Genomic DNA, 15252 nt, shown 5'->3' with positions numbered 1-15252 from the left:
CAATCAAAATGTGTGACCCTTGTTGCTGATCTTCAACTAAGCATAACAAATGCCATCTAATCAAGCTGTTCATGTCACTCAATCTTTTAACCTCCATCTGAACCCTTCAACCTCTCTGCTCCAAATAAAACAACCCAGGCTTATCAAGCCTTGCTTCATAGATGAAGGGTTTTATCTCAGGCCACATCTGGTTAGTCTCCTTTGCACACCATTTCAGTTCAATCACTTCCTTCATTTGGTACACTCGCCAGAACTGCACACAGTCCTCCAGCTGTGAGCTGACCAAAGTTCTGTACAGCTCCATATTACGACATGGAGTAAACTCTCCTGCATAATTTAAAACCAGCAACACCAAAATGATTTAAAATGTCCAGTAATCTGTGAAAATTTGATAGGCCAAGAACTAGCTAAAGTAAAAATTAACTTTATTTCTTAAAGTATAACAGAGAATAATTAACAACTATTTATAATTCCTTACTCTAATCTATCAGTTAGCTTCACATCTATAATACTAGTCCAATAAAACTCCCGATTACGATTTACAAAACAAAACTTATTATCTCAAAACCAGGCAGCTTTTATTTTCTCCGAATTCCAGTCTTCTTTTCTTCTTCTTAGGGATTTCCACTTCACAGGTTACTGATCGATAAAGGTACCTTTGAGAGAGCTCTTTTTCAGACAGTCTTTTTACATGCTAGGACTTGGCAGCTCTCCTCTCAATTATTCAATTTCCCTGGTCTTATACCCCAAAGCATTGGATTGTGTCATTGGCTTTTAAGATTGTCAATGTATTAAATTCAAACTGGATTGGAGTTTCGTATTTTTCAGGGTATAATTTGAATTGGCCTAATTCGAATCTGTTTTATCATTTCCAGGCAACCAGCTAAACGAGTTATTTAACCAAATGTTACATTATATTCCTTTTCAGAACACTTGGTTCTGTCAGGTAGTTCTGTTGCTTTTAACTCTCTTAAAGGACAGTACACACACATCTTCATAACATCCAACATCACCTCCCTTTTCTTATAGAACACTGTGTGGTAAATGGGTTCCATGTGACTGCTTAACTACCCTACTAACCGTTCAATGATTTGTGGACAAGCACCCCAAGATTCCACTGTTCTCTGAGCTTTCTAGTGTTCTGCTATGCATTGAGTATGGCTTGCATTTGCCATGAACACATCAAGTTTTTCTGAACCTAAGCTCACATGGATGAATTGGTTTTTTGAATAAAGCGTCAGGTTCACAAGAGGTGACACTAAAATGGATCTGATGTTTCATTTAGAAACAGTAGTGGGCCACTTTGCCTTTTGTGCTAGCTTCGTTATTTAATTAGGTCATGACTAATCAGTGTTTCAAATCCATTTACCTGCCTCGGCTCCACATCTACCAAATGTAAGTAAAAGTTTTGGAATTCAAAAACAAATAATAGAAAATGCTGCACGTCAATCAACACCCAAGAGACCAAAGCAATTTTCGTCATTTCAGGTGTAGAATGAAAGATCCTGCTGATGCATTAACCTCTATTTCTCTTTCAGGTTGATATTAACCTGTTGTGTCTCTCAATTTTGACGATATTTTGATGCATAGAACTGCAGCACAAGTTTACTATCTGTTGGATCTTGAAACAAAAATAGTGTTGCTTTGAGAGACATTTCATCTTTGTTAGCAATCAATCATTGGCTTTAAGTGAGAACAAAGTTGGGCCAATAGTAATTTGCTAGGCTAGGTGTTCACCTTATATCAAACTAAAACAGTGAAACTATTTCCAAAGGAATATTGCATTCAATTCTGGTCATTCTGCTATAGGGAAAATGTTGTTAAACTTGGAAGGATGCAGAAAAGATTTACAAGGATACTGCCAGGTTTAGTGGGTTTAAATTATAGGGAGAGGCTGAAAAGACTGGGGCTGTTTTCCCTGGAGCGTTAGAGGTTGAGGGCTGACCTTATAGAGGTTTATAAAATCATGAGAAACCTGGATGCAGTCAATAGCCAAGGTCTTTTTCCTAGAGTATCAAAGTCCAAAATTAGAGGGCAGAGGTTTAAGGTGACGAGGGAAAAATTTGAAAGGGACAGAGGGGCAACATTTTCAAGCAGAGGCTGGTGCATGTATGGAATGAGCAGCTAAAGGAAATGATGGAGGCTGGTACAATTACAACATTTAAAAATGCATCCGGATGGGTACATGAATAGGTAGGGTTTAGAGGGATATTGGCTGATAAATGGGACTAGATTAATTTAAGATATGGACGAGTTAGACCAAACAGACCGAATCTGTGCTGTACAATTCCATGACTCTATTTCAGCATGAGGAATAAAGTGCACTCCCCCATTCCCCATCCATGCCACATTATACCTTCTACCTATCCTCATAGATTTTCAAATCCCGAAATGGTATTCAACACTCAACTCTGCATACCACTTCAAACTCCCTATGTCAACATTGTGCCTATTTCCACCAGCATACTTTCCCTCTTTCCACCTATTTTGCCAATTCATCTTGTATCCAGATGTATCCAAGCACATAGGAGAAAAACTAAAATTTATCACTCAAAGTTCTATTTTTCAGACTGCACTCTTATCGAGAAAAAACACATTTTGACGGGTCTCGATTGCTTTGACACTGTTTGAAGGGTTCAAGGTTGAATGGCTTGACAGGGCTAGACTGACTTTGGCATGACTTAACAAGTTGGATAGCTCTGAAGATTTTATGCACCTTTTATTCAAAATTTTCTCCACTGTCATAAATGCCAACGGGTCCATGATCCCCATTCCCAAATAACACATGATTCCCCCATTCTGAAGTAGTCCTGGAACCATAGCTCCATGGGCACTTCACTTCTCCAAAGGGTACTCTGGCCATCCAAATGAAGAGCCCGGAGGACAGTCCTTCTCTAATCTAGTCTAATCTTGAATTCAGATTTCAGATATCTGGGAAGGAGCTCCAAAACGAAATGTGAGTGAAGACAGCTGATCATTTACAAGGTCAGTTACCTGTGTGAACCACACATGCATAAACCAAGGTCCATCCCAATCCTGACCAGAAAAATGAAAATGCCTGGTTTGGGGGATTTGGGACATCTTCCATCATTTTCATCACAGCAGAGACAGTCTCTGATATGGTGAACATCTGGGCCCAATACTTGCTTACTTATCAGCTAGAAGGGCTTTATCATTGCTCTGAAGCAAGTGAAGGATGGCTGTTATGTGTAGCTTTGCCACTGCAGTTTCCTTTGCCATCTACCAACTACAGACCGGCCACCATAAATGCGGGTCCGGTTTCTGCGGTTTCAGTTACCCGAACATATTACTGGAAACATTCCAGAACCAAATGTTTGGAAAAAAACATTTTCCAAAGGACTGGGGGGGGGATGCTGGGAAGGTATGTTTCCCATTTAAACGAATAGATTTGCTCTTATCCGCAGTTTCAGGCTTCCACGGTAGGTCTTGGAACATATCTCCCGCGGGTGTGGGGGAACTACTGTGTTTGATTTTCTGAGATGCACATTTTGAAGTTCCATAAGAAGTTAAATGCTGAACCTAAGTTAATCTCAATCAACTTGATGCAGATAAAAGAAACTTACAATTTTCATACAGTGTTGGGCTGACAGAATTTGCATTTTGCACCTTCTACTGGTGATTTATGGTTTGGAACCGCTTCCCCATCAGCTGGACAAAAATGCTGCTAGAAGGGATAAGGTAGTCACTACTCTTATTGTAACCAAATTACTATTCTGCAGGCTCTCTCATGTCTGGGGTTCCTCTACATCATTATTTTAATTGTGCTCACAACAACCAAAATCTATGTGCAACATTTTGAACAGTGGTTACAAAGTCATGTTAAGCAACTGAATACTTTGATGAAGGATATAACTTCCCCAAAAATGGATTCAGAATTACAACGGAACAACAAAACAGGAAACAAAAAGCAAACAGCCAGGTTGGCAGCAGCTTTTTTTTCCAAACATTTGGGACTTTAATACTTTATTTTCAACTACATCAAAGCAGAACAGAAGGAAGCATCAAAATTAATTTTTGCCAGGTTTTCAAACTCTAAGCATTGTCACTTAAGCACCTCTTTTGCATTAGTTATAGTGAACAGAGAACTTGAGGGGTAGGGGTGTAAATAACTTGTGTTGATTTAGTTCTTGTTTGAGCTATAAACAAGGTGTTATTATCAGCAGTGAAGAATGTTAGGATCAAAACAAACATTAGCAGAATCCTAGCAATAGTCAAAAACACCCTTGGAAATAAGTTCAGCTTGTCCCAGAGACATTTCTAAGCTTTATAGGTCAGCCAAGGTGCTTTTAATTATTTTCCCATAAAGATGTTTGGCTGGGGTCATTTGAAAGCAGTCCACCACAACTTTGTTACAAACTCAACTCTTCATAACACAATACTGCTTACATTCTAGCATAATAACTTCCTTGGGAATAACCCAAAAATACTGAAGCCTCACAAATATACTGTTGTCTCTCAGGTTGTAAAATCAACCAACATTAGGTGTCTCAATAGTTCTGTTAGCATTTGTACTACTGAGTTTGCAGTTGAGTCATGCCATCAGAACATCAGTGAGATGCAACATATATATCCTGTGTATAAGTAATCTGCAGGAAATCAGTTATCAAGATACTTCACTCTCTGCTGTATCCAATATGCCCTGATGAAAACATCCACTATATTAACTAAGAGTAGGTTTGTGATCAGTTGCTGTGCTTTGCACAGCCAATTACTACCGTCACTCACAATCTAGGTTTTTGAATTAAACAGTGATTGTTACTTGTGGCATCGTATCCAAATCAGTACCTTCAGTGAAAAGCAGGAATATTTGTTGGAAAAGGGGATTGACCGAATAAGAGAAATGATCAATATTTTTCCACATGTTCCATTGGACCATCTACATTTTTCCAATCTACATTGAAAACCTCAATGTCCCTAACAGCCATTCCATCGTGTCTTTCCCCTCATGTCCCCATTTGTTGACCAAGATTTGGGAAGGTTCCAATTGTAAGCTTTCTTTATAGGCTCCCCTTGTTCAAAGTAATTTCCTTCACACTTTGGTCATTAACACTGTCATCATTCCTAGTGCACAGGACGAAACCTGATTCATGTATAAATGTCTCCTTGCTCCTTTAAAAAATAAAAACTAACATATTGTTAGCTGAAATACACATTAAACATACTATGATATACCATGTTGTATTAGGTTGCTGTTTACTAAATCTGAAACTTACTTTATTACTAAACAGCATAAGGAACATTTTGTAAAATCTGCACTGCCAAAAGTTTTGACTTTAAGAGCAATTAGACTAACTGGATTAACTTACTTCCCCCCCACAAGATGTAAGCACTCTGCTGATAGGAACCAGCATGTATTGCTCAATTCTCATTGTGCCAAAAAGGTGATGGTGTGTGGAGTTCTTGAACAAGTACTTCCACATTCTGCACATTCACCTGAAGTCTGGTTAGAAAGGAACTGGGAAAACAAATTTTAAAAAGACTAGATTGGGGCAGCAAAAATTCAAAAATACAGTTCAACAAGCCCCTGATTAGTCTGCTCAAAGAAAGACTACTGTGAATGCTGAAAATTCAAATTATAACAGAAAGTGCTGAAGAAATTTAGCAGGCTGGCAGTATCTGAACTTGAACTTCAGTTCTGAAGAAATTATACTGGACATAAAACATAAGTTTATTTCTCTTTCCACAGGTGCATCTCGGATTGCCCCTTCCTTGGTCTGAAAGATTAAAAACTATAAACTCAGTAACCAGGATCCTCTAGCTCAACAGACTAAGTAAATACTTTGGTATATATCAGGATAAGAATATGTGCACTGATAACAACAGATGGCTTATTTAGGAAATATAATAAAAAAAGAGAACCAGGAAAGAGTAGAAATATGAAACATAGGGCAATTCTTTCACTCCTTTTCTTTGAGGGGATAGTTTTAATAATTGTTGAGCAGTGGTAAGAATAAAATACCTCAAAATACTTCACAAAAAATCCTTTTTGCTATTTTGAGCAATTGTCTCAGTTCATTTGCAAACACTAAAAGGAGTGTACACATCTCTCAATGGTCAGTATTAGGACTAACGTTTTTCCCAAGATGTATAAATGATCTCGATGCACAGGGGACAATTTCAAACTTTGCAGACATCACAAACTTGGGGGAATTGTAAACTGTGAGAAGGCTACTGGGGAACTTCAAAAGGACATACTAAAATGGGCAGATTGATCGTGGATGGAATTCAATACAGAGAAGCAAGAGATCATGCACTTTGGTGCAAAGAACATGTAGAGGCAAGGGTACTTTTGTAAAGAATATGTAGAAGTAGTTCAACAGAATGCATATATAACTCAGTCATTAAAGATGACAGGACTGATGGTGAGAGCTATTAATAAAGCATTCAATAGGCTTCATTTGTAGGAGGACAGGGTTCAAGAGCAGAGAAATTATGAAGTACTTAGGACACTAGTTACATCTCAGCTGGAATTCGGTGTACAATTCTGGGTACCACTGAGAAAATTAACGTGCAGTGGACAGAAGGCAAAAGGCGTTTACAGGAATATTTCCAGGAATGAGACACTTCAATCCATGAGGATAGATTAGAGAAATTAGGACTGTCTTCCTCGGAAAGAAGAAAGCTAAGAGTGAATCTGATAGAAATTTTCAAAATCGTGAGTAGTGTGGACACAGCAGATAGGGCGAAACTGTCCCTGCTCGTAAAAGGATCAAAACCCAGACGGCACAATTTTAAAGCAAAAGAAACAAATGCAAGGTAAGATAAATGGTTTTCCAGAAAATCAATTGAAATACATGAAGTGCGGCTAAGGCAGTTCACTTGAGGCATTCAATAGGGCATCAGATGATTATTTAAATTAATTGATGTGCAGAGAAAAGGCTGTGTGTGAGCACTAAGCAGCATTTTGAATCAAATGGCACTGAAAAGTCTGGTTTGCCACGAAAGTTTTAAATCGTGATTTCACAATCTCACTATTGGACAGTGACTACTTTACTTCCTCACACTTATATCTGGTTACAAGTCCACCTTGTCTTATTTATACTTCTAATTCTATTCTTCTGTCCTTGGTAACTATATGGTGCAACTTCCCAACAGTGAGTCTGAGAGGCACTGACAACTGCAGCTCACTATGTGCTTATCATAACCATCAATTATCTTTACCCAATGACCTTAGATTCCGTGGCCACTATCCTCCATGACACTTTATCCACACACGTTGGGCAATGGGCAACCACCAGTTCACCACCACATCATACTTGCTCTTGGGTGAACAGTCTTTCAACAGTTTACTTCAGAGCCTCAGAGACACCCAACACCAGTATGCTCCTGTCAGATCACTGCTTGCAGAGACACAAATGCATCTATACAGGATGCACCTTATGGCTGTCAGTGCTCACTCAATTTGCACTTACTTGGAGACTGTCAACACCTGTGGCATGTATTGTTTTTTTTGCTGCAGAAGATGTAGTAGGCCGTTTGTCATACTGGGAAGCATTGCACATTCAAGGATATGAAGCAGTCACTGCAAAGCACTGTCAAATCTGCAGTATGCAACATCAGCCAACACACCAAATATGGTTCAATCAAAAGGCCATATCTCAAAAGCAAACGGCAGCTGTCATTAATGGACCTCAGTGGGACTACAGTTGGTCAGGAGATACGTCCACAGTCAGTCCATGATGCTCATCTGATGCCAGCCCAGGGATTAGTCAGGCACTTGGGTCCAAGTGATTTGTTAAATTGAAATCCAAAGAGTGTGCTAAGGTCAGTCCTGCAGACGGGGGATAGCAATAATGTCTGTCAAGGCACTGTAGAGACATTAATACACGTGTAGTGATGTGGAGGTGAAAACAGACAGATTGAGAAAATATGGCCTTTGATGACACAAAGGGAGGGACTGAGTGTGCTGTAAATGGATGGAACAACAGTTAATGGTGATGCAGGAGCAGAACAGGTAGTTACCGGCTTTCAGTGAGTGAGTAGGAAATGCCAGAGGTAGGAAAGGTCAGTAATTTGGGAGGATGAGGTGCATTCTCATGAGAGTTGTAGTCCATGAGCCTTAAGAATGTAAGTGTACGATGGCAGAGTTTGAGTGAAAGTCAGTATTAAATAGCAGACACAAGGTGATGGCACTTAGAGTCATAAAGTTATTCAGCATGAAAACATACCCTTTGGTCCACCTCATCTGTGCCAACCAGACATCCCAAGTTAATCCAGTCCAATTTGCGAGCATTTGGCCCAGATCCCTCTAAAACCTGCCCATTCATGTATTCATCCAGATGCCTTTTAAATTGTACCCACCTCCATTACTTCCTCGGTCAGCTCACTCCACACATGCACTCCATCTGTGTAAAAAAGTTGCCTGTCAGGTCCCTTTTAAATCTTTCTCCTCTCATCCTAACTCAATGCCCTCTAGTCTTGGACTCTCCACCGCTGGGAAAAAGACCATAGCTATTCACCCTATCCATGCCCTTCAATAGTTTATAAACCTTTATAAGGTCACCCCTCAGTTTCCAAAACTTCAGGGAAAGAAAGCCCCAGGCTCTCCCTCGCGCTCAAGCCCTCCAACACCGGCAATACCCTTGTACATCTTTTCTGAATCCTTTCAAGTTGTAACTTTGTTATAGCATCTTTCCTATAGAGGGGAGATCAGAATTGAATGCCATACACTAAAAGTAGTCGAAGCAATGTCCTGTACAGCTGCAACATGACATCCCATCTCCTATATGAACCTTTTTCCTGCACTGCTGGACATTTCTTTTAACCCAGGGCATAACACTGACCCAGGTTGCCAACTGGGTCCATGCTGGCCAGTTTTGTTGGCATGGCCTCCTTCGGTGGTAATCAGGAAAAACGAATGCCCTTCTCTCCATAATTCCATCCACTAACACCTCCACATCCCCATCTGTGAAATGAGGAGTGGGCTTTGCTTTCTGGGCCATACCTTCAATGATGATCGTGTGAAGGACAGTTCCTTTGTTGCAGCACCTTGTGGAGTGTGCAGCTGGGCTTTAAATATGGCCATGATGTGGAGACGCCAGTGTTGGACAAGGTCAGAAGTCACACAACACCAGGTTATAGTCCAACAGGTTTATTTGAAGTCACAAGCTTACGGGAGAGCTGCTTCTTCATTAGGAGAAGTGACTTGACCTGATGAAGGAGCAGTGCTCTGAAAGTTTGTGATTTCAAATAAACCTGCTGGACTATTACCTGGTGATTTGTTACTACTGACTTTAAATATGGCATCAGAGGTATGAGTGGTGGATGGTTCGAGCAATGGCAAGCATATCCACCTCGACTCTTGAACAAATGGATGGGCAAAGTGCACCAAAAGTTAAGATTAGAGTGGTGCTGGAAAAGCACAGCAGGTCAGACAGCATCCGAGGAGCATGAAAATAGACTTTTCAGGCAAAAACCCTTCATCAGGAATGTCAGTCTAATACTGATTCTAATCGGAGGAGAAAGTGAGGACTGCAGATGCTGGAGATCAGAGCTGAAAATGTGTTGCTGGAAAAGCGCAGGTCAGGCAGCATCCAAGGAGCAGGAGAATCGACGTTTCGGGCATGAGCCCTTCTTCCTGCTCCTTAGATGCTGCCTGACCTGCTGCGCTTTTCCAGCAACACATTTTCAGCTACTGATTCTAATCTCCAGCATCTGTAGTCCCCACTTCTGACAAAATGCACCAAAGAGTCCAGTTACATTATAGAGGAGAAAATCAAAATACTTAGAGAGAAAAATCTCTATGAGCCACTGCAGACTAGGCACTATGAATCTCACTTGAGAAAACAAAAACTGAAAATGGGAAAATTCAGCCCAATGTCCATTTATGCCTCTGAAGCATCTGAGGTTGGTAAAGGCATTACGCAAATGCAAGTAATTGCTGTTCTCAAATGCTTGACCTTCTGTTGATCCTAAGAGTTCTTCCAAACTCTCAACAGGGACACGCGTTACATGGCATTGACACCACCATGTTCACAAGTTCAATATCTGCTCCGTGAGGTAAACTCAGCCATCACATGGTGATGGCCATGCTATGGTTGCTTTCAAAGCTTTTGGGTAAAGAGGAAAGACAAAAACAAAGGACAGCTATCTAGAATCTCCGGCTCGAAAAGATGAAAAAAAAACACCAGGTTTTGGGCGGCACGGTGGCACAGTGGTTAGCACTGCTGCCTCACAGCGCCAGAGACCCGGGTTCAATTCCCGCCTCTGGCGACTGACTGTGTGGAGTTTGCACATTCTCCCCGTGTCTGCGTGGGTTTCCTCCGGATGCTCCGGTTTCCTCCCACAGTCCAAAGATGTGCAGGTCAGGTGAATTGGCCATGCTAAATTGCTCATAGTGTTAGGAAAGGGGTAAACGTAGGAGTATGGGTGGGTTGCGCTTCAGCGGGGCGGTGTGGACTTGTTGGGCTGAAGGGCCTGTTTCCACACTGTAAGTAATCTAATCTAATCTTACAATAAAATCAGGTTTCACCGTAATAACCTCCACGAAGCTGGATAATGGACTCCGATGGACAAGATGCGTCGGGATCTGCAGGTTGTAGTTATAGTGTGCCGCATTACCATTTGATTAAGAAAGGAAACAAACAAGTGCAAGAATACTTTACAATGAAAAAAATTAGCTATTGTATTGTAAAAAAGGGTATGTTTTCATTATATCAAAAATGAGACCGAAAGATCCACGAGAATTCCATCAATGGTTCAACATAACCATGGAGGCCAACATCAAAACTGTGGAGTTCAGTAAGGGACGGGGAAGTAGTACAGATAATTACTCCTCCTTCACAATATTGAGATAAGCTCCCAGCTAGAGGAATTGCTGAACTTAAGAACTTAGCACTCAAACTGTTTTGGTTGAAGAATCTCTGTTTAAATGGACTAATAGTTACAGGCCCCAATCTAAAATCATAATACTTCATTATAACACTTCTATTTAAATACACAGAACGTAAAATTACGTCAGACTATTCTAAGGAAATATGCAGGTCAGTTTCTTTGGCTGCTTGTTATTTGGAAAAAGATATTTTCCTATTGCTTTGGCTGCTGTGGCCAAATCACTGTGCACTTTTTCCAGCCGCTGCGCATACTCAAAGAAAAGTGTTTATAAAAGATAAACAAGAAATACATCTCAAACCTTTCAGTGGTTCAGTGGCAGCTGTGCTTAATGTGGATCAGTTACAGCAGCACATTTGTGAGCTTTTGAAACATTCCTGTATCATGGCAGTGATGGTTGGAAATCAGGTGATTAGAACAGTCATGGGTAATCACTGGTTGCTCACAATCATCAACGGTAATGCAAAGCGTTGCAGGGCTCTTCTGGTGCAGTAGTACTGTATTTAATACTGAGCCAAGAGGTTTGGGTTCAAGTCCCACCTTCTCCAGAGGTGGGTCATGGCATCTCTGAACAGGATGTTTCAGACAAAAATGCAGAAGTTTACATACTTGTTGCTAATGAATGACATGATAGCCAACTGATTTTTACTTGATGTCTCTGATTGCCTCTCAAACACTTATTTTAAAGACCACCTGGAAAACCTCCACAGAGCCTCAGTGAGTTTTGAGAACGATTGAACTGCAGCAGTGCAAGAAGGAAGCTCCACACCACGTTAAGGGGGGACATGAGGGGTGGGCAACAAACCTTGGTCTTTCTAGTGACTCTCACATTTCACAAAAATGTTATTTAGAATCAAAAAGTCAATTTCCATTTTTTAAATTGATTCACAGGATGTGGGATGTATGTGTGTCACTGGCTCAGCCGGCACTTACTGCCCATCCCTAAGTGCCCAAAAGGCAATTTAGAGTCAACTACACTGCTGTGGATCTGGAATCACATGTAGGCCAGACCAGGTGACCAAAGATGGTGGCGGAGGCAGGCTCCTGAGCCAGAGCTTGTCTCCTCCAATTGCTCCTCTTAATTTTTAAAGAAGTTTCTCTTTTATTTACTTACCTTTGGTGGGTGGGGGGGGGGGGGAAGAGAAAAGAGGGGGGAATTGGAAGCTCAGTCATGGAGACAGCAGTGGTGACAGCAGCAGCTGGGTGTTTTGGCAGTCAGCCGTAAGGTTGCTGATGCACCCACACAGAACCCTGGCATTCAGCAGCATCATGGCTTCTTCGGGGTCCAGAATGGTACCAGCGTGGGAATCCAGCGGGAATGCGGGAGCAAGCAAATCCTGGCGGCAGCAGGGAAAGCAGGAGCAGACAGTCGGAGGCAGCTGGTGGCGGCAGGGGCAAGGTCAAGGTCGAGCCCGAGCCCAAAGCTGGGGAGGTTGAGCCCTTGCAAGGCGTACCAGGACGGGCAAGCACTTATGGACTGTGGTGTTCAACTGTTAACTGTGTTTCTTTGTTTTTGCGTTTTTTAAGCAAGGAGGACTATAATAGTTAACTTTTTAAACTCTTCTTTTCCTTATTTTTCTGCTTTGTACCTGAGGTTCCGTATGTAAGATGGTGCCATAAGTGGCCACTTGGAAACTTTTCATGTACTCATGTGAGTACACGTGACAATAAACCTAATTCAATTCTGTTCAGTTCAGAATGGTAATTATCTTCCCTGAAGAACATCAGTGAACCAGATGAGTTTTTCTAACATTTAGAATTGGTTTCATTGTTGTTATTAAACTCCCAATTCCAGATTTGCATTGGATTCTAATTCCACCATCTGCCATGGCGGGTTTTGACCCTGGCTCCTCAGGACATTACCAGGGTCTCAAGATTAATAATGGATAATATACATCCACTTATTTTACTGGGTTAGTCACTTTAGGGCGGCACGGTGGCTCAGTGGTTAGCACTGCTGCCTCACAGCACCAGCGTCCCAGGTTTGAATCCAGCCTCGGGCGACTGTCTGTGTGGAGTTTGCACATTCTCCCCTTGTCTACGTGGATTTCCTCCGGGTGCTCCGGTTTCCTCCCACAATCCAAAGATGTGCAGATTAGGTGATTTGGCCATGTTAAATTGCCCATAGTGTTAGGTGCATTAGTCAGAGGGAAATGGGACTGGGAGAGTTACTCTTCAGAGAGTCGGTGTGGACTTGTTGGGCCAAAGGGCCGGTTTCCACGCTATAGGGAATCTAATCTAATCTTTAGTATCTTTGCTAGAATAACATTCAACTATTTTGGGATATTTCTTTCCTTTATTCGTCTATTATCCACATCTCAGCTTTCTACTGAAAATAAATGTTGATGTTAGGTGACCCTTTAATTATCTAAACAGTTGACAGAAAATTGCAAAAAAAAAAAAATATTCAAAATTTCTCCCTTATTTTTAAAGGATTACCTTCTTTGGTGGTTCCTGCTTTTGGCTGTATATACTCGTGGTGCCAAATCCTTGTCCAAACTTCACCAAAGCACCATCTACAATAAATGTAACGGGAGTATTCTTCTGTTGATGCTGATAAAAGAGGAGCAGTCCACATCTGCAAAGTTGCACAGTCATTACACTTTTCCAGGTTTTTTAACAACTAAGAGATAAACAAATATCTAGAAGCCTTAAGTGTGTGAAATTTCACAAATAAACCAAATACTTAGAAAAGACAGTACATCTTTTAAATCAACAGCTAAAAGATAATTAAAATCTTAAATAATCAAAAGAAAATTAAAAGTTTATAATCACCTCCTTACAGTTTATTCTCAAAATTCTGCTGCTTCTTTCAGAATTTTTCAGCTGGTTATGAAAGGAACATGGTGTCGTTTCATGTAAATTAAACAACTGAAGCACACATAGCAAAAACAAAGTGCTATAAACATGAAAATACAGTTTAAAATAAAAGGGCAGGTCAACACTGTCAAAAACTGAAATGATTTAATAGAGGTTTGTTATGGGCCAAACGTTCCTTTGCTGTTAACAATTTAGCGTCAAGACTTCCATTAAACAAAATCAAGAAATTCCAATTTAACTGTTTATTTTGGTAATCATCTCTTCAAATGTTTCCTCCTTCTATACAAGGAATGAAATAAATCAAACACAACAGATGTATTTTACAAATGAGGTGGGCTAAATAACTCTTGACATTGAAGATAAATTCCTTTTTAGTTCCTAAACATTAAGGAATGTATTATACCACAGGCACTTTTGGGATTATTTTTGCCTGCTGTGATATTAAACTTTTTCGAAGCTTCACAATGTTGAAAAGACTTTATGTAGTCACATTGTTTTAATTCTACTACTCATTTGACTTGATTCTTGAAATGCAAGAGCTTAAAATGAGCTTGCTTCCTGCATTACCCTTTTAACCTTGCAAAGGGGACCATTTCAACTGCCTTTGAAATCTTATAATCTGATGAACAAATTCATTGTAACTTTTATTAATAATTCAATAAACTTTCATGTTTTAAAAACAGTTTAAATTACAGAAGAGTAAGTTCTAGAGGTCTCAGGATATAATGGTGGATAAATCTCCACAACCTGATCTAATGTATCCCAGAATGCTGTGGGAAGGAAGGGAGGAAATTACAAGACCCCATCCAGAAATTTAACAATCCCACAACACCAGGTTATAGTGTAACAGGTTTATTTGCAAGCACTAGCTTTTGGAGCATTGCTCCTTCATCAGGTGGTTGTGCCTAATGACTTGAGGGTGGCTAATGTTTACCTTTGTTTAAGAAAGATTGTAAGGAGAAAGCAGGGAACTACAGACCTGTGAGTCTGACTTTGGTTGTGGGTAAATTGTTGGAGATGATTATAAAAGATAGGAGTTATGGCCATTTAGATATGCAAAAACTGATTAGGGATAATCAGCATAGTTTTGTGTGAGGAAAATAGTGCCTCGCAAACTTGATTGAGTTTTTTGAGGAGGTTACCAAAAAGGTTGATGATGACAGATGTTGTTTATTTGGATTTTAGTAAAGCCTTTGACAAGGTTCCACATGGTAGACTAATTAGTAAAGTTAGGTCACATGAGATTCAGGGTGAGCTTGCCAATTGGATACATAATCGGTTTAATGACAGGAGAGAGAGTGTAATGGTGGAGGGTTGTTTTTCGGACTGGAGGCCTGTGACCAGCGGTATTCCACAGGGATTGGTTCTGTGTCTTCTTTGTTTGTAATTTATATAAGTGATTTGGATGAGAAGATAGAGGACATGGTTAGTAAGTTTGCGAATGACACCAAAATTGATGGACTAGTAGACAGTGGAGAAGGTTTCTAAGATTACAGAAGGATTTTGATCAAATGGGTCAATGGGCTGAAAAATGGCAGATGGACGTCAATCTGGAGAAGTTCAAGCTATTGCATTTTGGTA

The 15252-nt window shown here is 40.4% G+C and overlaps 1 protein-coding gene across 1 annotated transcript in view; it reads right to left on the bottom strand.

The window, feature by feature from the left end:
* steep1 (STING1 ER exit protein 1) overlaps positions 1-15252 on the bottom strand; it is a 53521-nt gene that overhangs the window by 12708 nt on the left and 25561 nt on the right. The window contains exon 4 of the mRNA XM_043705059.2: positions 13291-13429. Within this exon, the coding sequence (XP_043560994.1) occupies positions 13291-13429 (139 nt within the window). The remainder of the gene's footprint in view (positions 1-13290; positions 13430-15252) is intronic.

Source organism: Chiloscyllium plagiosum, unplaced genomic scaffold (assembly GCF_037043375.1).
Source record: "Chiloscyllium plagiosum isolate Xiang-an unplaced genomic scaffold, Cpla_swu_hap1 HiC_scaffold_11, whole genome shotgun sequence".
In the NCBI taxonomy this organism is placed as follows: domain Eukaryota; kingdom Metazoa; phylum Chordata; class Chondrichthyes; order Orectolobiformes; family Hemiscylliidae; genus Chiloscyllium; species Chiloscyllium plagiosum.
This window is presented reverse-complemented; position numbering and strand designations above follow the sequence as displayed.